The sequence below is a fragment of the Papaver somniferum genome, chromosome 9 (genome assembly GCF_003573695.1).
Source record: "Papaver somniferum cultivar HN1 chromosome 9, ASM357369v1, whole genome shotgun sequence".
Lineage (NCBI taxonomy): Eukaryota > Viridiplantae > Streptophyta > Magnoliopsida > Ranunculales > Papaveraceae > Papaver > Papaver somniferum.
Window position 1 is genome coordinate 35,302,970 of NC_039366.1, and position 27,194 is coordinate 35,330,163.

The following is a 27,194-nucleotide window of genomic DNA, read 5'->3' on the forward strand; positions in this document are numbered from 1 at the left end:
TGTTCCATACTTGGGATCCATTTATCTGTCTAAACGTGTATAGACTTACCATCGCCTACCTCCCAGCAGCTAAATTTATGAATTAAAGAAACTCCCTGCATAATACATCCGCATATCCACAAAGCATTATAATATTTTTAGGAATGAAAAATGGTAGTGTTTTTAAAGTATTTGTTTTTAAGAACAAAGACTAATAGGGTATTTAATTGAGTTGCAATTCTGCATGCTAACTTAGCAATCATTACTTTATTCATTTTGTTTGCTTCCTTAAACCTTAGACCTCCTACTTCAGTTGGTTCACACATAAAACCCCAACTAATGGGATAATAACCCTTAGAATTTTTTTGTTTACCCACCAAAACTCCCTTTGGACTGCATCAATTTTATCTGTGATTTTTATAGGCAGAGAAAAACAACCCATTTGATATATAGGCAAACTAGATAAAGCAGATTTAATTATGACTTTTTTACTAGCTTGAACTAAAGTTGTACCATTCCAACTTTGAGCTTTGTGTTCCATATTTGTAACAATTTTATCGAAAGTATTAATTTTTGATCTATCGACAAATAAAGGAGATCCTAGGTAAGAGTCTGTAATGCTAATTTTTTTAATCTTTATCAGTCTAATCATAGTTCTCTGATGTTTAGAATGTATTATTCTGCTAAAGAAAATACCTGACTTAGAGAAATTTATTAGCTGGCCCGAGGCACTACTAAATTGATTGATTATATTTAAAAAGTTTTTACAGCTAACAAGACTTGCTTTAAAAAACAACAGAAAGTCTTTTGCTAAAAGAAGAGAGAGATTGGGGTATTATGTCTAAAATTTTTAATTTTAGTTATATGTTTGCTTTTCTCCTTTGCTGAAGGAGCCTAGAAAAAACACCCATACATGTTAGAAAAAGGTAAGGAGATATTGGATCTCCTTTCCTTAACCCTCTGGTAGGAGCAAAGAAATCACCTGGCAATCCATTTAAAAGAACTGCAATTGATGCAGTCGATATGCATTGATGGATTAGACTACACCAATCCTTACTAAAACCAAAGGCGAATAGAGTTTGGAGTAAAAAATTCCAGTTGACTCTGTCAAACGCCTTGGACATGTCTATTTTGATACCTAATCCTCCATTTTTTGTTTTCATTTTCTTTATTGAGTGGACCACTTCATGTGCCACCACAATATTATCAGGAATTTGTCTGGAAGACAAGAATGTCGTCTGGAAAGGATAAAATCATTTTTTCTAAGTGAATTTTCAATCTATTAGCAAAAAGTTTAGACAAAATTTTATAAGGGGTATTATTCAGTCCTATTGGTACGAAATCACTAGGAGATTTTGGTTGTTTTTTATTTTAGGAATTAAGAAGAGAAATGTCTCATTTAACATTGGGTTAATTATTTTTGTTATAAAAATATTTTGTATTATTGCAACTATTTAACTCCCAACTAGCGACCAATTGTGTTTAGAAAAACTCACCGGGAAACCGTCTGGTCCTAGTGATTTGTTTGATTTCATCCGAAGTTGGAATCCATAATAAATCCTCATTGTCCTTCTTTGAAATGACCTTAGGAATAAGATTCATAAGTTCTTGGTCAGGGGAAGTTGGAGAGACAATGAACATGGTTTCAAAATGCATTTTCAGTTCCTCCGCAATTTGAGTTTTTTGTTTCAATATTTCCCCATTTTTGTTTAAAAGACAATCTATTTGGTTACATTTACTTCTCTGTAAGGTTTTTATGTGGAAATACTTAGTATTTTTCTCTCATAGTTTTACAAAATTGTCTCTTGACAATTGCTTAGCAATTTCCTCTTGAGTGTTATACAGGTCCTCTAATTCTAAAAGTTTGTGACTTATGATGCACCTGTTTATTATGGTCAATGCTAGATGACTGAATTTTCTCAATACTTTTTAGTAAATTTTTTATTTTCTTGTCAGGAACTCCGAAAACATCTTTGCGTCAAGAAGTAAGATTTTCACCTAAGGTTTTAAGGTTGTCAAGCACAACATCAGTGACATTAAGTAAAGATGGATTCCAAGTGTTTGTTATTAACTGAATACATGAGTTTTCTTTAAGCCAGTTATCGAAAAATTGAAAAGGGAAGTTATGATTTTGAGCCGAGAAAGAAAAAAAAATCCAGTCTAATTGGGCTGTGATCAGAAACAAAAGAAGGCAGGTGAGTCAAAAAAGAGTCAGGGAAATGAGATATCCATTCATCATTTATATAGGCTTTGTCAAGCCTTTCCTGAATATTTTTTATGCCTTCTCTATGATTATTCCAAGTGAAAGCATTTCCTTGAAATCCTAAATCCGATAAACCAGCCCTTTGAAGCAGCCTTTTGAAAAGCTCGGCTTCCATACTATTGAAGGGAAGACCCCCCATATTTTTAGGGGGACTCAAGACTTGATTGTAATCTCCAATTAAAACCCAAGTCATACAGAGTGTGCTATCCTAAATGATAAGTTTCTAAGAATTCCCATGACTCTAGTTTCGTAGGTTTATAAGGGTTACCGTAAAAATTCGTTAAAAGCCAAACTTTATCATAGAATTTTTTTTTTTATCAGCACATTTAACATATTTATGTTAGAGTGCACAATTTAAAAATGAAAACCGTTGACCCATGCCAAAGAAAGACCAGATAAAAATAATATTTTAGGTTTTTCGGTTTTTATTATATGATCTAAATGTTGCCTAGTTTTCTTTATATCACACCCTTGAGTATTCCAAGCAATAATTTTAATTTTTCCAAAACATAGAAGATCTTAAGTATACTAGAGATCACAGAGAAAGACAGGATGTCACTCAAATAATGCCTAAATAAAATCTAGAAAGAAAAAATCCAATAAATAATTAAATTCAGATTTCACAAAAATAATGAAGTATGCGAGCTACTAAGGGAAGTACAAATTGACCCAGATTATATTTGTGCATAGCCTAGCAATAGACTAAAGCAAGTGCAGTTGGGACAGCAAAACGAAAAAAAGAAGTATACATGGTCCTAAAAGAAGTATCAAAGTATCACAAAATAGTTCATAACAAGCAATAACAGCTACCCATGATCCTAAAAAAAGTTCCAATAATGATTGTCTCATAAGATCAATAAAAGACCAAGAAACACAATCGCATACTTGATGGTACGAAACACCCCATTGAAGGCACAATTGTCTTGCAATTATACCACCTATATAATTTCATATATCCACTGAGAATTGACTAGATTAGATGAAAAATACATAATCATGAAAACCAACCAACCACATAATGTCGCTAGGATGCTGTGAAATGAGCCGCAATATTTGTGGGTCACTGTTTCGTAACCCGATTTTTTCTATTTTTTCTAACAAAAAAATACAAAAGTTACTAGGCCAACGGTTTGTAAAAGTTAATTACATATCTTCATTGAGAAGAATCATTTTAAATGGACTAAATAAAATTTTCTTTTTGTTAATATATACATTAATAATACGTCCGATTCAATTTAATTATCTTATCTTACTCTTAAAGTATCTTACTCCTATATTATCCACGTAGAAACCAAATTTTGGAAACAATTATGATAAGATTTTCTTTAGGAGTATATTGGTTTTGAGAGATTTTAGGATCTAATTATGTTTATATAGGAAAGTAATATTAAAAAATAAAATTGGAAAGTGAAACTGTTGGCACATTTTTAGGTGGCACTAGGAGATATGGCGCGTATTAGCTGGACTGAAAAATGTTGGATCCAAGGAAAGGATGGTGCCACATTCTAGTGGCGTATATATTTGGTGCAACTAGTAGTATATCTTTTCCCACACCAAACCATCCCTCCCTTGACACTTGGAGATTGATTTTTAATACCGTCCAAGTTGTTTCTTATCACTTACTCATGATCCTAACAAAAGTTTCCAATAATGGTTGTCTCGTAAAATCAATAAAAGACTAAGAAACACAATCGCATACCTGACGGCACAAAACACCCCATTCAAGGCACAATTGTCCTGCAATTCTGCCACCTACATAATTTCATATATCCACTAAGAATTGACTAGGTTAAATGAAAGTAAAGTCATTAAAACGAGCAGATATCCATCAAAGTTGCATCTATATACATTATTCACCGACAACCTTAAAGGATATAAATGCATATAGAAAAACCAAACATGTATTGGTTGTCTCTCAATCCTTTGAGCAAGTTTTCTAGCATATGGGTCTTTGATTTTCTTAGCTTCTTCAGTTAAGAATGAAGGAAACTCTCTTGCATACGCCCTAAAACTCCTTGATGAATTTATGTAAGTTATAATCATTGTAGTTGACGAAAAAGCTTGCATGGAAGATATTATCAACTGAGAGATTGAATGTGTCTCTTCATTCCCTCTCTCTTGCTTAAATCACAGAGCCATTGATGGAAAAAAAGTAGAGGATTAACCCATTTCTTTAACCAATTTGGAAAGTCGGTCAGAAGATTTTTAAGATAGTGCCTCTGAGACTTGGTCTCAGATAAAAATAATATTTCAAGTTTTTCGGTTTTTATTATGTGATCTAAATATTGCCTAGTGTTCTTTGTACCACACCCTTGAGTATTCCAAGCAATAATTTTCATTTTGCTAAAATATAGAAGATTTTAAGTACACTAGAGATCACAGAGAAAGACAAGATGACACTCAAATAATGCCTAAATAAAATCTAGAAAGGCAAAATGCCGTAAATAAACAAATTCAGATTTCACAAAAATAATAAAGTATGAGAGCTACTATGGGAAGTAAAAATTCACCCAGGTTATATTTGTGTATAGCCTAGCCATAGACTAAAGCAAGTGCAGTTGTGACATCAAAACGAAAAAAAGAAGTATACATGGTCCTAAAAGAAGTATCAAAGTATCACAAAATAGTTCATAAAAAGCAATAACACCTACCCATGATCCTAAAAAAAGTTCCAATAATGATTCTCTCGTAAAATCAATAAAAGACCAAGGAACACAATCGCATACCTATGTACGAAACACCCATTGAAGGCACAATTGTCTTGCAATTCTATACCACCTACATAATTTCATGTATCCACTAAGAATTGACAAGGTTAGATGAAAGTAAAGTCATTAAGACAAGCAGATATCCATCAAAGTTGAAAGCTATATGACATCATTCACCGATAACATTAAGGGATATAAATACATATAGGAAAACCAAACATGTATTCGTAGTCTTTCAATCCTTTGAGCAAGTTTTCTAGCATATGGGTCTTTGATTTTCTTAGCTTCTTCGTTTAAGAATGAAGGAAACCCTCTTCCATACGCCCTAAAACTCATTGATGAATTTATGTAAGTTATAGTCATTGTAGCTGACGAAAAAGCTTGCATGGAAGATACTATCAACCGAGAGATTGAATTTTGTCTCTTCACTCTCTCTCTCTCGCTTAAATCACAGAGCCATTGATGGAAAAAAAGTAGAGGATTAACCAATTTCTTTAACCTAAGCCCACCTTTACCTATAAATTCGACCAAAAATGGTAGATTTTGTCAAAAAAAAAAAAAAATCTTACTCACTCGACCGGTCCAACTGATTCTATAACACGCACATGGTTGATGCTTTTGGACAAGTTCAACCATATATATATATATATATCCTTTAGAGGGAGTAACTAATATCCCTGAGATTTACTCAAAACCAATCCCAATTTACACTTTGTTGTTTGCGATAAAGAATTCAAAGCCAAACATAAATCATGACAACCAACCAACCACATAATGTCGCCAGGACGCTGTGAAGTGAGCCGCAATATTTGGGTGACTGTTTTGTAACCCGATTTTTTTTCCATTTTTTCTAACAAAGAATACAAAAGTTAATAGCCCAACAGTTTGTAAAAATTTATTACATATCTTCATTGAAAAAAATCATTTTAAATGGGCTAAAATAAAATTTTCTTTTTATTAATATATACATCAATAATACTTCCAATTGGATTTAATTATCTTATCTTACTCCTAAATTATCTTACTCCTGTATTATCCACATAGAAACCAAATTTTGAAAACAATTATGATAAGATTTTATTTCGGAGTATATTGGCTTTGAGAGATTTTAGGATCTAATCATGTTTATAGGAAAGTAACATTAAAAAAATAAAATTGGAAAGTGAAACTGTTGGCACATTTTTAGGTGGCAGTCGGAGATATGGCGCGTATTAGCTCGTCCGAAAAATGCTGGATCCAAGGGAAAGGATGGTGCCACATTTTAGTGGCGTATATATTTGGTGCAGCATGATAGTAGTATATCTTTTCCACACCAAGCCCTCCCTCCCTTGAAAACATAAATAGGGGAATTTTATTCTCTAGGATCACTTCAATCCCCAATTATGTTTGAGTTAGGTTTTCAGTCTGTGATGATAAATCCAAGGCTTGTTCTTGATCATCAAGAACAAGTGGGAAAACTTTTGCTTCATATGAGGCTTAAGTTCTTAACTTGGATCTTTGAGACTATTTGTGTTTGTAGTTGCACACCATTGCTTCATATGTTTTTCTTTAAGTACAATTTTTTTTTAAATTTTTTTTTTTTTTTTATGATCTCTGAGGCTATTTATGTTAGATTTGCAGTAGAAACCCTCCATTTTTGTTGCTTAAAAGAGGGCTAAAACATGATTTTTGAAAGAGTTTTTGTGATGTTGAAATGTGAAATTGAATCGGTGACCTTTCTCTTTGTCCGATCTGTTATAATATTTTTGTTTGTGTGATTTCTGTGAGATCTTTTGGGTAGAAAAGCCATTTTTAACCTATTCTCTAGAAAGCAATCACCAATCGACCCGTCCGATTCAACTCGGCCTTTTCAGGAACCGACTTCACAAGGTACTTGGACTACAGTAACTACTATACTCCGTCCACACCGTATCCTCTCTAACCGTCTTGGTTTTAAACTCATTTGAAAGTCATTTTTTCTCCCGCTCTCAGATCAAATTATTTTGAAAACAAATACTTCTCGTCTCCGGCGTTTCTCTTTTTCTCTTCCCTACTTTTCTCTTCTATTTCTGAATCTGGTACTATGGGAATGCTTTCTGTTTCTTTGCTATTCAATTCTCCATCTGTGTTTCGAGTAATTGTGGTGTTTTTAGGTTTAGTGTGATGCTATTATGAATTTGATCGATTTCAACTGGTTTTTATTCATTTTTAGTCTAATTTTTTTGGTGAATCAGGTTGAGTTAGGGTAAACTGAATTAGGTTGATTTACGGTAATAGAGTTAACAGATTGGGTGATTGAGTTAGGGTAAATGAGTTGGTAGATTGTTTTATTGACTACATAACGTGGATTGATTTTGATAAGTTCACAATGGTTAATTTAGGAAACTCGTTTGCTATGAGGAGTTGTTCTGGATATGAATCTGTATCAGGGATCCGCAATCCAGGTATGCTTTATGAGTTATCTATATTCAATAATAAGTTTGTTATCTTCTTGTTGGATTTCTATTTTATTCCCTGGTTTGTTAAATATGGGAATTGAAACCAATACAGGTTATGCACTGAGGAGTTCTAGTTCTACTGGATTAGTGATTCGTAACCCAGGATTATCAGGTATGCTGTATGAGATATCCATTCTCAATAATAAGTTCATTCTCTTCTTGTCAAGTTATTGGTTTGCTATTGCATGTTTATTCACTTTTCTGGTTTTTAGGTTTTTATGGCCATGGATTGTCATTCGGATTTGTTAGATTCCCTTCTCTTTCTAGAGCTCCTCGAAAGCTTGTGATCACAAACTCTGGTGTGGAAGATGCTATTCTACGAGCTACTGAATCAATGGTCGACAATCTAATGGATAGGAGTTCGGAACTCATCCCAAAACCAGTCAAAAGAATTGCTCGTATCATCTCATCCAAGAAGACTAATGTGTTGGAAATATTGCTTTTCTTTCTAATATTCTATCCAAGGTCTGCATTCTACTTGGTGAAGAAACTTCTTCCTTCATCTACACTCATGAAACAGTTTGCTCTAGAGGTCGGAAAAGAGATTGGTAAGCAGGTCATAGAGCAGTCTGTGGGTGTTCTGTTTGGAGCTGCAGCTGTATATTATTGGAAATCGGGTGAATCTGCTTCTTACATTGATGTTGGAGGGAAGGCCAAGTCAGTTGATCACAAGTTTGACCAAAAGTTTGATGTTGAAATTGATCAAGCTTCTTTGATGGTGACAAAATTTAAGGAGCTGGTTGAAGGTTTTGAAAAGAATGTAGATCTGAAGTTCGTTGATGGGCAGACAAGCGTCTATTTGGATAGCTTCAGTTCTGATTTTCTGTATGCTAAGGTTAGTTGTTGCTTATTTATTCTCTTTTATATCAAATTTCCCTGCTGCTTGTTATCTTTTGTTATGAAGACTGTGCTCTTAAAGAGCTTTCAGTGTTCAAGATTGTACTCGTAATGAGCTAGTTTTTACTCTCAAGGAGCTGTTAGAATCCAAATTATGCTCTTAGAGAGCTGTTTGACCTTATTTGTGCTCTTGAAGAGCCTCTAGGCTTCTATAATTGCTCCGCAGAAGCTGTTACCAATTGTCCTTTAATCAGCTCACTGTGGCTTCTAGTCCATCTATGCTGCAGGTAGTTGTACCTATTATAGAGGCTTGGGATTGGATCTGCCACCTTTCCTGTAGCTATTCTGGGTCTTTGTGCCCTCATATAACTTGCTCCATTTTAGAGTCATGGATATAGCTGTAGGTATACGTCACTCCTTTTAGAGATTATGACTTCTCCAGCTCAGAATACATTAAGTGTGTATAATTTCAAGATGCAATTATTAGTAGATGTTGCTGAAGATATATATATATACCGATTGAACCTCTTAAAATCTCAGTAATGCTATAATTCAAGTAACATTTAAGTTCTCTTTTGTTATGTGTTCCCAGATTCATGTCTCCTTCGTGATGGGTTGTGAGAATAAAGCCTTTTGCAATATCAGTGTGAGTGAGCCTTGCTAGCTTCTTCTCTCGACTTAGCTTTAACAACTCTTATGGTTCTCTTCGATTATCATGATTATCAGTTTGACTCTTCGTTTTGTTTTTTGTAGTCGATTGTTCGTATGGAGATCTTAAAGGCTACAAGGGGTTCCATTTTGCAGTGAGGATTTGTAGGCCTGTATAGATTAGCTCAAGACACTCTAATTGAACATGTGGTATATACATATTGTCAGGGAGACGGTGATAGAACAGTTTACTAATTAGAGCCCTGTTTGTTATTCGGGTAGATCATAAATGTTTGGTAGACATAATTGTATATCCTTAAAAAAGTTTTAAGTACTATCAAGAGTTATTACATGAATGAATTTTAGCTTCATCTGTTAACCTAGGTAACTAGTTATTTTCATTTGGCGCATTAGTTTCCGTGCTATGAAATTATAAGTATACTGTATATGCCTTTTGGGATAACAAAAGTTAGTTCTGCAGAACTTTTTTTGAGCATTAGTTTCTGGGTTATAAGGGTTTACCACTGGTGAACAGTTATCACACTCACAACAAAAGTTGAGAAGTGAAAGTATACAAAATTTACTTTTAGTGTTTACAGTAGAAAAGTTACTTTCATGAAAACATTTTTACATTCACATAACACCTATCGAAATTAAGTTGAATTGAATTGAGTTCCATTTTCTGACCCTGTTGAAGACGAACACCTTTCTTAACAAAAGTATCAGCTGAAAAAAGTTCACCTCACGGTAAACATGTTTAAAACTGATAAGCTGAATGCATGCCTTTGAATCAAGCACTTTGGACTTCTGGTTTTTGAATAATGGCCACCATGAACAATGAGCCCTTTTCACTGTCAGGTTTTTCATCTTCAAAGCAGGCTTTATTCCTCATAAACCACAACTCTGCCGTAAGTGTGAATGCAGCAATAAACCAGATTAGCGAGTCCTTGCAATTCCATTTCCAGTGCCCTGGTTTTTGGCAATAAAAACACTTTCCTTTGGGTTCTTCACCTTTGCCCTTCTTAACCCCAAAAGGGTTGTGGTTTCAGGATCTTCTTAATTGCCCTTCTGACGAGTTCATACATACCATCAAGAGACGAAATTACTCCATCCAAACAATTCAGAGAAATCTTGATAGATGTTCCTCGCAATAGCTAAAGCAACCCTACAGTTCGGAAGACAAGGATAATAAGTTAAGGATCATCGTATTGGTAACATATGAAGGCAATTAAGGTTTGAGTTGAGTTCAGATTTATGAATGATTAGACGGCGTTATCAAGCTTAAGCTGAATATTTCCAAGGTATGAGATTTCACCTCTGCTTTGGGCCACCACTCAAATTGAACCCATCTGTCCAATATTGGTTTAATATCCATCTGAAAGATTTCTGATGAACTCATCTGCGTTCGCAGTTGCTGCTGCATGCTCAACCTTCTTCCTATTGATTTTTGCCGAAAAAATCTTCGCAGCCAAATAGCAGCAAATGTGCCTGAGAGAAGTATCTGAAAAGGGCATGTCAACTTCTTTCAATGCATTAGACAATGATAACTACCCAGGAAATACCAAACTTAAACCATTTTTTTATTTTTTCTGGAAACATACTTAAACTAATATTTAATCAGGCAGAACGATGAAATTCAATTAAGGAATACCAGGTCCAAATAATGTTGAATCTTTAGTAAGATAGATGTTAATACATGAAATATATGTATCGTGTAGAACCCATTGGAACTGCAGAGGAAAGAAAATATACACAAATCGTGAGAAGCTAGACCAATATGACACCTCCAGATAAAACCTCCAGATATTATGACCATCATAAGAGCTGAACCCTCCAATAAATGAAGAAAATACTGGACCTGGTTAACACAAGGGGAATGCATTTGATACTATAACGTGCCAGGATAAGAAGGGCACATAAATCAAAAGATCTGATTAAATATAGATACTTGGTTTGCAATACAATTTAACTAAAGCATTATAAACTAAACACAAATTGGAGAAACTACGGATCACGAAACAGATAATAATGTCAGTACAGTAATGACATAACTATATATCAAGGAAAATTAGTCTCTCTCTCTCTACGAATTTCTGCTTGTTTAGTGGAGAACTGGAGCTTATGCTTCTGATATAATGGATTCCTCAATACTTGAATATTCCTGGTATAGTTAGTCCGTACGGTAAATTGCTAATGTCGAAAACTTCTAGTCATACTGTAAGCAGAAGGCAGCCCCACACCCGGATACAATCTCTTCCTAAAGCACCCAATAAGGCATTTTCTAACTACTACTATTTCGTAATTCAAGGATTATAAGCCACAATAATACTTACATACTTCAAAGTTCAAACAGCAAATTTATTATTAGGGAGTGGGATAAAATATGATTACTATTACCTTGAGGGATAAAAGCTCACTTCCTCTGCAACTAAACCACTGATAACCCTCTCCATACATCTTTCCACAATCAATCAAGCAAATCCACCATGGTTTTCCTTCTCAGAAACCTCTCTGGCAACCTCAATATCATCGCATCCTCAATCTGGATAGGAAAATGAGTTGCCACGAACACGATCCCGCCTTTCTTTCGATGCTCAGCAATAATGTATAATTTCACACCTTCAGTATCCAATGCCACTGACGGCTCATCAAGTAACCAAATCGGATGATCAAGTGCACCTACTCTAGCAAGCTGGAGCCATTTGCGTTGACCCATGGAAAGCAATAAGCCTGCCTAGTCCCATGAGCTCCAAAGCTGCCTTTGATTTACCAGATTTCCTTCAAGGACTTCAAACCATTGCACATTATCAAGAACGGTGAATTTCTCTTTGACGGCGTCCCTAAGAGATAACCAATTGAGCTGGAGCTTGTATTGCTCAAAAACTCCTGACTTTGTTTGTAATGTCGTGACCGTTCCATAGGATCTCTCCAGCTGAGGGTCTTGAGAAACAAGCTAACATTCTTAAGAAAGTGGATTTCCCTGCACCATTTGCTCCTGTTAATACAAGTGCACCTCCATCATGGACTGATGCGTTAATTTTCGAAGAAAATAGTTGGGCATTTCTCATGCATGAGACATTGTTTAGCCATTCTAGGAAGTGGTGGTTTTCTTATAAACATTTTAATTCCAAAACGATTTCAACCTACAAAAGTAGAACACACAAAACACAAAACCCCAATTCAGAAATCACAATTCAAAACAAAGCCCCAGCTCAGTAAATCGAATTCCCCCAAAACTTCAACACAAATGATGGAAACTCAAAACCAACACCAGTCACCGACTCGTATCTCTAAATTGAACAGTGGCATAGTATAATGAATCCAATTACTTCAAAAGAAAAACAAAATTTAGGAATTCTTTGGTAAGATTGAGATTACCTGGGAGATGGTGTATTGAAACAGAGGGAGTTAACGAATCAAGTTCTTTAATAATCAGCAGCTTAGGGGTTTTCTACTTGTTGTGCCGCTCACAAAAACCCTTTGCATTTTGGTAAGTAATGCACACAAAAATAATGGAAAAGCATTTTTATCCGGCACCCGAAAAAATACCCTTCCGGGTTCCGGCACCCACACAACAATTTCGCTTCTTCAGTGTCCCTCACTTTAAGCCAAGCATTATCAAGATTGCTAATAGGGGTACCAAATTGTGTGGGGTGTACCAATCCCTTACCAATATGTATTTTGTCCTACATGTATAATGGTACACCCCCAAGCAATTTGGTATCCCTATTAGCAGCCCAGAGCATTATGGTCTCTCAATTCTCTTCGCTACAACTATAATATAGCAAACAAACCCCAAGAACCCATCCCCATGGAGGAATAACATCTGTCCCTTACGAGGAATAACATCCTTGGCTTTGTGTGAGTTTCTCTCAGTTAGTTTTTTGGGTCCGTCATTCATAAAGCACAAACATAAGTTTTATTGTCTATTTGGATATCAGAAGCAGAAGTCAAAAGTATAATATTTTTGTCTCACAAATGATTAATGTTTTTGTTTTTGAAGTCACTCTGAAATTGTGTACCCAAATTAACTTCTGACTTTTTTGCTTCAAGAAATTAAAAAACAACTTCTTGAGTAGTATCCAAACATGTTATTAATGGTGGACCCAGAAAGCCACTTTACAGAAACTCAGCTATTTCTTCTGTGGAATTTTTTCAGTCAAAAAGTTATGCTTTGCAGCACTGATTTCACTTCGCTATATTCCATTATGTTGCATCGTCTCTTGCAACTATTGGAGGATTATATCCTTTTACAACACAAACTCAGGTTTGGAAACCGCGAGCTTGTAAGAAGGAATGCATAGCTTTTTCCCACTATAAGTAATTTATGCCGTCGAAGGCTAGCGGTACGTTTATATAGATTGCAATTTTGTTCATAGATTCAGATCACCATAAACACAAACTTATTAGGTCTTAACGTATTTTCCTGGTCTGATACCATAATGAAAACGCGGGGTACCAAATATACCACCAACCTTTTAGTTTGACAACTTGCATGGACAATACCTTAATACAAATCCAAATAAAGGGGTTATATCTCTTTCTCTTACAATCAAAGAGTTCTAGACAAGAAATCCGTGAACCTGATTAAACCATGGGAGTAGTTGGACGATTCCAAAGATCAATATCCAAGCTCAAATAACCGAATCTGAATTCTTCCAAGTATGAAACTTGTTATCTATCTTTCAAGATAAGAATTCAACAAGAACAAGTTCTTATAATCGATCACAATCAAGATGGTTGTATCTAGTACGATTAATTACATTGTAGATATGATAATCATATTATAAAGATAAACAACATAATACGAAAAAGGAATAACACAAGACACCAAAAGTTTTGTTAACGAGAAAACTGCGGAGAAACCTCGGGACCTCGTCCATAATTAAATACCGAACTATATTAAGCCGTTACAGACACTAGCCTATTATAAGAACTTCAGAATGGAATGTAGTTGATACCGATTCCACCCTCCAAGCGATTTAGTACCTCACAAGGTTCTATGCAATTGTTTCCCGTAGATGACATTATTTACAGTGTAAGAGTGTTAAAGCATTGATCGGTCGAAATCACAAGTGTTGCTATCTCAAGATGGTTGTCAAAATTTAGTTGATCAAAACTATATCTTGATTTCTAGTCCACATTTAGTCAAGTACCGGATTAGGATAGAATTATGTAGTTGAGAATCGGATATCACTGCGTTCTACCGTTTGTAGGTGAAGATCAACTGAAGCTCTAGAGAACTTCCTCAACAAAATTTAGTTGATCAGAGATCTAGAGAACTTCCTCAACAAAAGGTAAGTGAAAACTGAACCACCTATTTCTCAAGTTTTCACCTTTCTATCTATGAGACATTGTCGCGTGATTAAATTTGACAGTTTATGCATAATAGAAATTTCGAGTCAAGTTTATCTTGAATATCGTTCTCAAAACATGACTAATTAAACTTAAGAACCTTTGTTCATACTTGATGACTTTGGTTAAGAACAATTTATTGTTTATGACCTAAATTATGATTCAAGATTTAATCATTTGAAAATAGCCTGAAATAGTGATATATTTCATTGATGTTATTCGGGAATGTTTCGAATTGATAAAGAGATAGAAAAGTATTGTTACTCTGGATACAAGACAGTATGCATACCAATTCACATACTGGGAATACTTTTATAAGTCCGGAGCCGCAGTAGATGTACCTAGTTTACGTACCGACATATCTATAGTTCGGCAGCGACTTTTTGGTACTCATACACCGGTATCCATACCACAAAAAGTCTGTTGACTCGTGACCAGGAAGGTGCATTCCTAGTAGAGCTGGCAAATAAGCCAAAACCCGCGGATTAACACGTGCTCGTCCCGTGAAAAACCGTACCCGGCTGGACTGGGTTATAAACAAGCCGGGTTAGGGTTAGAGAAATGGTGGCTTGTGAGAAAAAGGGTTAACCCGTGCCCGTCCCGTAAACCCGCGGGTAATCCTGTTAACCCGTGCATAATAATAATAATAATAATTAATAAACTACATTCAATTTCACCGTTGGATTATCTAGGGTTAATCATGTCCCTACGTTTAAGGTATAAAAAGCTAAATCTAAAACTGAATGAATAGACATCGTTCTCTTTCTTCTCTTTTTTTTTTCTTCTACTCCTTCTCTTTTTCTGCGTTCTTCGGCTGGTGGAGAATTAGAGATGATAATGGTGAGATTGGGACAGAGAGTTGAGGTAAAATGTTCAGTTGGTGTTAGTAATAGTAATGGTGTTATTGAAGTTAATTAAGTAAAAAGAAGATGAAGAATTCGTTAATTGAAAGGGGATCTGTGGTGTTTTCGGATTGAGATTCAAGCCAATTTCTTCAATTCTCTCAACAAGAGCGATTAAATTTGGGGGTTTTGTTTGAAATGGTGTTTTAGTTTGAATTTAAAGGAATAAAGATTTGCTAACAAAGGTATTGATTTGTTTAAACTGAATAGAGATTTGCTTAATTGAATCAATTTTACAAATTGGGTTTTTTGTTGAAATTTGATTTGCTTAATTGATTTATATTTTGTGATATTTACAGATTTGCTTGGAGATTTGGACTTGAACTATGGGTGTAGTGGTGATGCGGGCAGATTAACGAGGATGAAACATAAACTGTTGTTTCAAGCTTGATAGGGTCTAAGGTTAACAAGGTATCCAGTGGTGAATGACGGAGTGGTTTGCTGCTGCCATTGAGGTTTGAGTCTCGAGTTTGAATGGAGCTCTAGTCTATGATGTTAGCTGCTGTAATCGATGAAGTTTGCTACATTACTGATGAGGTTTTGCTGGCAATGATGGCTCCACTTTGAGCTCGTAGTTGAACTGTGATTATGATGCTCTATAGAAGAAAAAGGTGATGCAGTTGGATGATGGATTGAAGTTGAAGAAAGTGTTGATGTGGTCGTGAAGGCTCTGGTGATAGAAATGCTACTCGGATTTTAATTCCTTTGTTTCTGAATAGCTCTGGGGTTTTAATACCTCGGTTATGTCTGTCTTTTGGTATTTGATTCTGGGTTTGTGTTAGCTTTTTGATATTTTTGTTTAATCACCGGATTTGATTATGAAGATTTCCAATAAAGAGAGAAGAACAATGGAGAAACTGAAGTTCTATGGCTCTTGATCAAAGAACTAGGAGAATTGAGATGTCAGGGTTTGATAATTTTTGTCTTCTGATGAAGATAATGGATGGCTATTGACCTCAGGATCACAAATTGACTTAATTAAATTTTAATTTTATTTTTAATTAGTTAAACCAGGCTAACCCGTGAGCCCTCAAGCTTTACCCGCTACGGACGCGAGATGAAGAAATGACTACGCGTGAAGAATAACAATCCGCAAGCTTTCGCCCGTGTTAACCCGTACCCGTGTAACACGTAACAAGCCAGCCCCGACCCGCCCGTTTGCCAGCTCTAATTCCCAGTATGCAAACCAGAAGAAATATGTTGGTTTCAAAACTGAAAAGGTACGCATACCTAGCATGCAAACTATAAAAGATCTATGAGTTACTAATCTTGTTTTTGTGTTAAGGGTACATATACCCGGTACAAGTACTATGACAAGAATATTCACGAATAGGTACAATACTGTATCATGTACACGTACTTACCCTGTCGAATATTCTCAGATGCATCAGAATTAGTTTTATGAGATTATTGACATTTGAACAACTTGAAAAAGCGGGGGTCTAATAACCACACCCAATATTTCGTTCGGCAATCTGTATGGACAACTCCAACACAATTCTAAGAGAATCAACTAGACAGTCAGACTCAGTCACGGAAAAGTATCCAAGAGTTATATATCTCAATTTCTCAAATCAATCTACAATCGAACATATAGGAATCTGTGAGCTTGATCCATTATGAGAAATAACTTGGATGGTACCAAAGACCAATATCCAAGTGTCAATCAATTCCTATCCAACAAGCAAGGTCAGATTTACCAATTGATTGAACTAAGCACAACATGTGATATTTCAATTCTATAAAAATATATAATGCGGAAAAAAAAAAAAACAAACACCAGAAATTTTGTTAACGAGGAAACCGCAAATGCAGAAAAACCCCGGGGCCTAGTCCAAATTGAACACCACACTGCATGAAGCCGCTATAGACACTAGGAAACTAAAATATTAACTTCATATTGGAATGTAGTTTAGCCCTAAACAATCTCCCACTAATCAAGGTACAGTCGCGTTCGTCACGCCTCTGAATCCAAGCATGACTCTACACACTTGATTCCCTTAGATGATCTCACCCACAACTAAGAGTTGCTACGACCCAAAGTCGAAGACTTATAAAACAATCTGTCTCCCACAAAAAACCCTATTAAGATAGATAAAATTGTCTCCCACAGAAATGCCTGTGAAGTTTTGTTCCATCTTATGATAAATAAAGGTGTATAAGAACCAATTGATTATCTGGTATTATATTCCCGAAGAATATCCTAAATATATCAATCACCTCATAATAACTTAATTATATGGTAGTAGAACAAGTTATTGTGAAATCACAAAGAATGAGACAAAGAGCTTTGTGATTACTTTTTATATCTTACCTATCGGAGATAAATCTCGAGCCAATCTTAGAGAAGATCGATAGTACTCAACGTGATAGAATAAGTAAGATTAAAATACGCAATTACATAAAAAATAGTTGGATCTGGCTTCAGAATCCCAATGAAGTCTTTAAGTCGTTAACCTATAATGGTTTTAGGAAAAACCTAGGTTAAAGGAGAATCGACTCTAGTCGCAACTGGTATCACACATGAGGTCTGGGGTTTATATTTTCCAGTTGGTAGAGTTCTCCCCATATAGTCTTCAAATCAGGGTTTGCTAAGTTAGCTTAGAAACAAAGCATCCCATATTCACCGTTAGATGAAAATATGATTTAAGATGCAAGCTAAGATTTGCTTGAAACCAAAGAAATATATATCCACCGCTGGATGGACTTAGCTTTTCAAGCATAAATGAAATATACTTCATTTAGATATGGGTAACCGTACCTAAACGTGTATATTGAGTTGGCTCAATAATAGTTAACCAAAGTTAGTCATATGAAAACTTTTGTCTAATCCACATTCATCTAACATATTTATATCAATTATGTTGATGAATCAATCATGAATGATATTCAAGGAATCTAATTGTGTTTTTCATAGAGTCGTTCAATTGTTAACAATCACATAGAAGTATATATTATCCAATTGAAGCAAAATCAGATTGATTCATAAGTACAAGAATTAATTCATGAACATTAAGCCACGGTTTCCAAAGATTGCATTCCTTATTATCTAAATGTATTTGTTCATGAGTATGAAAACATACTTGACCGATTTTAGATATTGAACCACTTAAGTTTGCAAATAGGTATGCATACTTAAGTTCCAGACATTGGTCAAAACCAACAGTTTGCAAACGGGTAGGCAAACTTTGGTTCTGGACCGAAATCAGGTGAATAAGTTCGCAAAAGGGTATGCAAACTTAATTCTTGGACTTCAACAGTTAATTAATTTTGCGAACGGGTATGCAAACTTAAGTACCCTGACTTCAATAATTAAAACATTTTGCGAACGATTATGCATACTTAGTTTCCGGTCCTGAATTATATCAAAACAGTTAGCATACTTAGTATACTTACTGTAATGTATCCAGACATGGTTTTAGATCTAAACTCCCATTTCAATCATTGAAACATTCTTAGAATAGGACAATGGATGTCTCACACAAAACATTAGCTAATAAGCAATTTTCAAGTGATTGAATGATCAATAAATTTCCAAGTGGACATCAAATGACAGTCTCACACAAATCATGTAAGATGTTTCAAGGAAATTTCCACATGATCATCATTTGACTTATTACTTAGTTTCTAACAAATATATTGTTTCCGACTAATCTCGTCAAGAATCATGATGAACGTAGCTAAGACAAAAAATCTACCATCACATATTTCGAGAAATAGATAAGCGAGTTATACTCAGTTCGAAATAACAAATGTGTATGATACAAAATAATATACCGCATTACGACTTTTGTCTCAGTAGGAGATAGAAGAATAGAACAGACTTTTTGTGTGATAGAAAAGTTTTAGTCTCTACATACCTTTTTTTGATGAATTTCCTCTGAATTTTTCAATAGATCTTCGTCTTCAGTTGTAAGCGGCGTGAATTCTAAAGCTTAACTACACAATATATCCTAGTCCGAAACTCAAATAGATAGACTAGAAATCAAGACTATAGTTTTGACCAACTAAACTTGATAAACAAGCTTGAGATAGAAACACTTGCGAGTTTGGCCGAGCAATGCTCTAACAATCTCCCCCTTTGTCAATTTTAGTGACAAAACTATCAATACACATGTGGATTACAAAATAAATAAGACATTTCTAGCTTCCCATCCATCATGCTTGATTTCCTTGGTTCTTTAAGACTTTAACACTACTTGAATTCTTTGTCGCTCCAAGTACTCCAGTGACTCTGAATGTGTTCGACACAACATCATTGTTGTTGAAGATCCGTAGCTATAAAAAAGTATTATTACAACAAAATAATTCAATTGCATAACAAAGTATCATAATATTATTACACAACATCAAAGTTCAATTGCATCACAACTTTGACGATAATATTATGGTGATATGTATCACTCCCCCTTAATCAATATTTCATCTCACAATGAAAACCACTCCCCCTTACATAATGATCCGTAAACCATATGTATGTAGTGTGAACTACAGAATAATTCTCCCCCTTTTGTCAATATAAATTGGCAAAGGTACAAAAATCATGAGATCATATGAAATTCTCATAGAGATACTTCATGACTAAAAGAGAACATATCAACTTTGTTTCGATGACTCCACATAGTCGAAACTTAGTGTATTCACCAAGGAGTTAATAAAGATAGAAGATAACTCCTACAATATTCCACAGTCGCACTCCCCCAAAGACTTGGAAATCAAGCGCAAGTTTAATTAAGAACTCTCCTCCGTAAAATGTCATTACCGAAAGAACAACAAGAACGACCTTACTTTCAAAAGAAAAGAAGGATTTCTTTGGAAATTAACAAATCACATGAGACATGAATTTGTATCCAGAAAACTCGAACAAATTAATCCACAAGAGACCTTATTGATTAATTTAGTTGGAAATGCTCATCATAAGAAAACTTACAGAGCCATACAATAGTCTCACTTAAGAGCGAATCAGGAAAAGATCAATACTGCGGAATATACAAAAGTTCATTCTATTTTCCATTAATATTTGCATAATGACATAATAGACTTAACTTTTGACATATATGAGATACTTACAGTTCACGGACGTAAATACACATATCCCATACCAAATTCTTTTTGCAATATATAAAACCAATAAACATTAATACTGCAAAATCATCTTCCAAATAACCTTAGAATTTAAATAAAATAAATCTAAAAACATTGCAAGATGAAAAACGTCGGCAATAGCTATGTGTAATCACAATAATTGCTATTCTAAACCCTAGTTATCCTTCTTAAAAGACAAGAATAAATTCTCATAAGAAGTTTCCTAGATAAAAATAAAAACATACTAATCAAAGTACACTTTCAAAAACCCCATGGGTTTTGAGACCTTTGAGCTTGTGATTGGCAACATCTACTGCTTTTGCGGAGAAGATATCCTCATTTAGAAGATCCCTAACATGTGTCTTCATGAGAAAAAGGTCAGAGTTAATCCTTTTTCAACTCAGTTCGTAACGCATCTGTTAGAGCATTGCTCGGTCGAACTCGCATGCGCTGCTATCTCAAGCATGTTTGTCAATGTTAGTGATCAAAACTATAAGTCTTGATTTCTAGTCTACTATAGCTAAGTCTCGGACTAGGATAAAAAGTGTAGTCGAGCTCAAGAACTCCATGACGATCATCATACAAGACGAAGGACTACTCAAGGAACTGGTGGAACTTCATCGACTAAAAGGTATGTGGAGACTTGAACTTATCTATCACTCAAAAGTCTATCTACTTTATCTCCTATTTTGAGACAAAATTCGTTTTGCTGTATAGACTTTGATTATACACATTTGCTATTTCGAGCTGAGTTTATCTCACCTATCTATTTCTCGAAATATGTGTTGGTAAGCTTTTTCTTTGGCCAAGTTCATCTTTACCTAGTGACAAAAGTCATGATACGTTTCAATCACTTTGAAAATTCACGAAAATAGTTTGTGAATAACAACTATATAATAAAGTCCTCTAAGAAATGTTTCAATGATTGAAATGAGAGTTTAGATTATATAACCAATATTGGATATAAGCATTGTGTGACAACACATATATGTATAAGTCTTTTTTTTCATTGAATCGAAGTTTGCGAACTTTGTTGATCAAGAGAACCGTAACAAGAGCCGTGAACTCAGTCCGCGAACTGGCGGAAGTTCATGAACCGATTCGAGTGAACAGTTTGCGAAATTGTTTGTGAACTTATTTATATTAACTAAGGAATGAAAATTGCAAACCGTGGCTATAAAGTTCATGAACCGATTCGAGTGAATCAAATCATTTTTGCTTCGATTGTGTCTTATCTAGTTACATAAGATTTCCTTGCAATTGAACAACTCTCTAACTAGTTCTTTTGAGTCATTTGAACTAGTTATGGTGAAGAAGAATATGGTTGATATGAAAGTTCTCATATAGCTAACCATTTAGTTTACTATTGTTGAACCAACAAATGTACATGTTTGGGTGCGGTTACACAAACCTAAATTTGTGCATTTAAATTGTGTGTAACAAGCTAAGTTTTCGATCAAACGGTTGAAAGATATTAGCTTGAATCTAATAATGTTTTCATCTAACGGTGAATATTGAATGCTTTGTTACCAAGCTAACATTAATTGCAAACCCTGATTTGAAAGAATATATTAGGGATAACTCTAGCAACTGGGAAACCTAATCCCCACACCTCCTGTGTGATACTAGCTGTATTAGCTAGAGTCGATTCTCCTTTAACCTTAGGTTTCTTCATAAAAACCAGGTTAACGACATAAAGACTTCATTGGGATTGTGAAGCTAGACCGATACTACTTTCTCGTAGTTGTGTGATATGATCTTGTCTATCATTTTGAGTGCAATCATAACGATTGGCTTGAGATTTATATATTCAATAGGCAAGATAGAAAAGTAGTCACAAACATCTTCGTCTCCTCGTTTGTGATTCCACAATATCTTCTTTCGCCGCGTCGATTAAGATGATTGTGAGGTGATTGATTACTAGGCTGTTCTTCGGGAATATAAGTTCGAGTTATCAATTGGTTCCTATTCGCCTTGATTTATCAAAAGATGGAACAAAACTTGTAGGTATTTCCGTGGGAGACAGATTTACCTATTCCTGTAGACTTTTCTGTGTGATACAGATTTGTTTATTAAAGTCTTCGACTTTGGGTCGTAGCAACTCTTAGATGTGGTGAGATCAGCTAAGGGAATCAAGTGTGTAGTATCCAGCTGGGATCAGAGATGTAAGGAGAGCAATTTTACCTTGAATCAGTGTGAGTTGATTGGTGTTCAACTACAGTCCATACCGAAGTTAGTTTCTAGTAGGCTAGTGTCTGTAGCGGCTTAATACAGTGTGGTGTTCAATCTGGACTAGGTCCCGGGGTTTTTATGCATTTGCGGTTTCCTCGTTAACAAAATTCTGGTGTCTGTGTTATTTCTATTCCGCATTATATTCTGTTATATAATTGAAATATCACAAGTTGTGCGTTTGAGTCAATCAATTGGAAATCCGACCTTTGGTTGTTGATTGATATTGATTGATCCTTGAACATTGGTCTTTGGTACCGTTCAAGTGATTTATCTTGTATTCAATTAGACTCGCAGATTTCTATTTGCTTGAGAAAGAATTGAATCGAGAAAGAGAGATATAACTCTTTGATATACTTTATTAAGATTGAGTCTAGTTGATTCTCTTGAAAGTATATTGAAGTTTGTCCATACAGATTGCTAATCGAAATATTGGGTGAGGTTGTTGTACCCCTGCTTTTTCAACATCGACACCTTTCATAGTATCAACGAGCTGCAGTAGAGACCATTTTATCGTGCTCTAAATATTGATGAGTATATGCATAATAGCATGAGACATCATAAGTCATCAGGATTTTGATATTTGACGTCATCAACATCTACCATGGTTCTTTTCTTCTTTCTATTGGAACCGTAACCCATACCTTTATCAAGATACCATTTTATAAAATCAAAAGTGCGAGAAGAAGATGACATTCTTGATATAAAAAAATAACCTAGAGTGAGATAACTCAACATCATAGGATAGGTATATAAACGGTTTCTCAGGGAGGAACTTTAGAGTTTCTAAAATTTGTTCGTGACAAGCAACATAGGTACCCGTATGAAAACCAATATACCTAAAAAAACTTTTAAAGATACTGTAAAAGTCTATTTGTACTTGAACCGAAAGTACAGTATATTTTTGCTAGGTGAATTTATTTTTTCACAACTTTTAACTCTAAAAAAACTGTTCTCAAAAGAGAAAAAACTTAGAGCATCAAATTAGCACCAAAGATAAAAGACTAAATACTAAGACTTTTGAGAAAACCAATTAAACTACTTGTGAAAAGTTTGTTTGTAAACAATAGTTCGTCTAAGAACGAGAAGAAAATAGCTTGACTAAATGCAAAACATTTTCGAAAACAACCGTACCTGTTTATTGACATATCTTATTCATCAGGATTTTTGAGTAAAGTTTCTAACCTTGTGATTAATTAACACAAGTATGGTCTTTAATATCATCAAATACGAACTATTGTTTTTAACATTTTGAGGAAAACATTTTTGATGTGAAAAATTATCATAAAACTTACTGCCATCAACATATGAGATTAAGTTTGAGTCCTTACCTGAAGAAGTCTGTCTGGTGAATTTTGACAGTCTGTCAATTATATGTTTATATCCTTCAATTAGAAGCCTTAGATCATCCTTCGTTGCTCCAACGTGATTAACTTCTACTGGTACCTTTTTCACATCTCGAAAAACCTCTCGATTCCTAGTTTGGGAAGATTTGTTTTGCAACTTCCTTGCCCGATTCATGTTAAATCTACTATTACAGTTTCGTACATTTGAGGAGCAATTTGAACTGAACTTCCTGGAGCGCTTCACAGGGAGAGAACTAAAAATGATAGGTTTAAACATACGAATATCAGTGACACCTTTGAGTATTAAATCTAAGGTGTATTGGAGTCGATCAATATAATCACTATCCAACCTCAAATTGCACTTCTGTGAAACATGTCCTTTTGTGTTACAAAAGAAACACATTTCTGATCACAAGAGTGATTAAAGTGAGTAGATTTAACATTATCGTTAGAAGATTCCTTCCTCCCTTTGGATGAAACAATTCCCTGATTAGAAAAGGTTGTATGCTCATATTTAGAACTAGGAGGAGTTTGCAATTTAACTTCTGAGACTGGTTCCATCAGAGAAACATGATTATATGTAGTCGTATTTTCTAATGTCACAGTAGAATAAGAAGTAATTGGTATAGTTCACTCCTTAGAACATCCTTTAGGTTGAATAGAGAGTTTACTCAACAGACGTTGAATTTTCAAGGAGTCCTCCTTGAGTTTATCCTCAAGTTGAGTTCTGGACGAACAAACCGCGTCATTTATCTCACATAGAACCCTTAGATAGGAATCACGATCTCTTACCATACCAATGATCATATTGACTTTGTGTTTCATCATATTTACTTTAGCAAACTGGATTAACAATACTTAGATTGCTTCACTTTCTTTGGATTCTTCCCTTTCAACTTCAGAGTCAAACTCATCAGTGAGATAATTAGGGTAACACTTATTAATATTTGTCTGTTTCGTGGGAACAATATATTCATCTATATTTGAGTTAGACAAGTCTTTCTTTTTAATAGATTCCAAAGAAACAAAGTTTTTCTTTCTGGTGATGCGTTTGTCAGAGATATCACTTCTCTCAATAGAATCAGATTGCTATAAATACAGACTTATGAGGTTTTAGCGTGTTTGCATGCTCTGATACCAATTGAAAAAATGGGGAGTCTAATAATCACACCCAATATTTCGTTCGTAAATCTGTAAGAACAACTCCAACACAATTCCAAGAGAATCAACTAGACAATCAGACTCAATCACAGAAAAGTATCCAAGATTTATATCTCAAATTAGTCTACAATCGAACAGATAGGAATCTATGAGCCTAATAGATTATGAGAAATAAATTGGATGTACCAAAGACCAATATCTAAGTGTCAATCAATTCATATCCAACAAGCAAGGTCGGATTTACCAATTGATTGCACTACGCACAACCTGTGATATTTCAATTATATAAAAATATAATGCGGAAAAGAAATAACACAGACACCAGAAACTTTGTTAACGAGGAAACCGCAAATGCATAAAAACCCCGGGACCTAGTCCAGATTGAAGAACACACTGTATTAAGCCGCTCCAGACACTAGCCTACTACAAGATTAACTCCAGAACGGAATGTAGTTGAGCCCTAACCAATCTCCCACTGATCAAGGTACAGTCACGTTCCTTACGCCCCTGAATCCCTGCAGGATTCTACGCACAGGATTCCCTTAGCTGATTTCACCCACAACTAAGAGTTGCTTCGACCCAAAGTCGAAGACTTACAAAGCAATCTGTCTCCCACAGAAAAGTCTATTAAGATAGATAAATATTTCTCCTACAGAAATACCTATGAAGTTTTGTTCCGTCTCATGATAAATCAAGATGCACAGGAACTAATTGATAATCCTATCTTATATTCCTTAAGAATAATGGTACGCTTAGAAAAATATCTACAATGACTTAAAGTGCACAGTGCCAATTGTGTAAGGTGCAAATACAGGTCGATCCTCAGGGACAAGTTGGATATAGAGTTGTTTCTAAAGTCTTACTTCAACCGATTCAGAGAAAAGAGTAACACAAAAAGGTTATTTGCTGGGTGTCGATACGAAAAAGATGTTTGATAGTAACATAAATAGTAAAGCAGGATGCAAAGCAAGATGTAGTAGAACAAATGATAAGATGGTACTAGGGCAGTTGAATCCACCACTAACTTACACTAGTTATTCTTCTAATGATACTAACCTTGTCTTTATAACTGATAACATGGGAGATACAAGTCTTCTGTATATCTAAGGTGATTATTGTATGAATTATCCAATCACAACTAAAGTATTTCTACTAAGCATTAACTGTCTTTTCAAGGTACAACTAATCAAAAGATCAACATATAAGATTAAGCATGAGTTGTAGTTTTAAAACACAGGATTGTTCTAAGACTGAATTTCATTATGAGCATTTAAGAACAACAAGGTTACTGCCACTAACATGAATAACAAGTAGCAAATTAAGGCTTCATCTAAACCCTAGCAAAAGTATTTAGAACATGATAAACATTGAAACAAACCCAAAACCTAAAACTAAAGCGTGCACCGGCTACTCCGGGCTTGAGTTTTTCTATTTACAACCCCTTATCTATTTATACAAAAGTTTTCCTCAATTATCAATCAATCCCCATAGTCAACAATTACAAGAGAAGAAATTAGAGGTTTGATATGACTACTCACCACTGCACCGCCACCCTAATGTCTTCACAAATGGTCTGATGTTGTAGGTATTGCAAGGAATTCAGATTCAGACCTAATTTGACACATCTGCTGCTTGTTTTCACCATTGTCGTCCTATTGCCGTCATTTCTCTGCTGCCATTGTTGGTAATATAGAGAGAATCAATCAACATCTTTTCTTTCCTCTTGGGCCATGTGTAAGCGACCCTACCTAGTTGCTAGGTTATTGTGAAGAGTAATACAACTGATTGACAATGGATGGAGGAATAGGTTTAGAAAGAGAAAAATGGGGTAAATCAGGTATAGGGTTTGAATATGATACCGACAATTGCATGGAAAGTGGGACAATGTTTTCTGTCAAGGTGATGGGGTGATAATATTAGAGAGGATGAGATGGGCTGATTTGATATGTTGACAGAAAAGGGGAACAAGGAAAAGATGGGTGTCGACTGAATTTTGGGGAGAAGATGACACAGTCGAAAAGGAAATGGGACATGAGATTTGGGAAAATTAACAGTTTTTTTGTAAAGTATGAATACCTTTCTTTGGTATACAAGAATAGGTTTTAGGCTTGGTTCCCTTTTCATGTAATTTCCCAAACGTAAGTAGAATTTTAGTTCTTAACTTTGGCCCATCATCGCTCCTTAGCCCATCATCACAATTGCAA

The 27,194-nt window shown here is 35.0% G+C and overlaps 1 protein-coding gene and 1 pseudogene across 2 annotated transcripts; one reads left to right on the forward strand and one right to left on the reverse strand.

Annotated features, from left to right (window-relative positions):
- Nucleotides 1-6,339: 6,339 nt before the first annotated feature.
- LOC113309512 lies at nucleotides 6,340-9,268 on the forward strand. Of its 2 annotated transcripts, XM_026557941.1 has the most exons (6): nucleotides 6,340-6,819; nucleotides 7,311-7,373; nucleotides 7,480-7,539; nucleotides 7,640-8,262; nucleotides 8,857-8,910; nucleotides 9,018-9,268. In XM_026557941.1, the coding sequence occupies exons 2-6, from the start codon at nucleotides 7,325-7,327 to the stop codon at nucleotides 9,069-9,071; spliced, it is 840 nt and encodes a 279-aa protein (XP_026413726.1). In that variant the 5' UTR covers nucleotides 6,340-6,819; nucleotides 7,311-7,324; the 3' UTR covers nucleotides 9,072-9,268. The 2 variants fall into 2 exon arrangements, with proteins under 2 accessions (XP_026413726.1, XP_026413727.1); XM_026557942.1 differs by having other exon boundaries at nucleotides 6,340-7,373.
- Nucleotides 9,269-11,379: 2,111 nt separating this feature from the next.
- LOC113309433 lies at nucleotides 11,380-12,032 on the reverse strand (annotated as a pseudogene).
- Nucleotides 12,033-27,194: the final 15,162 nt, after the last annotated feature.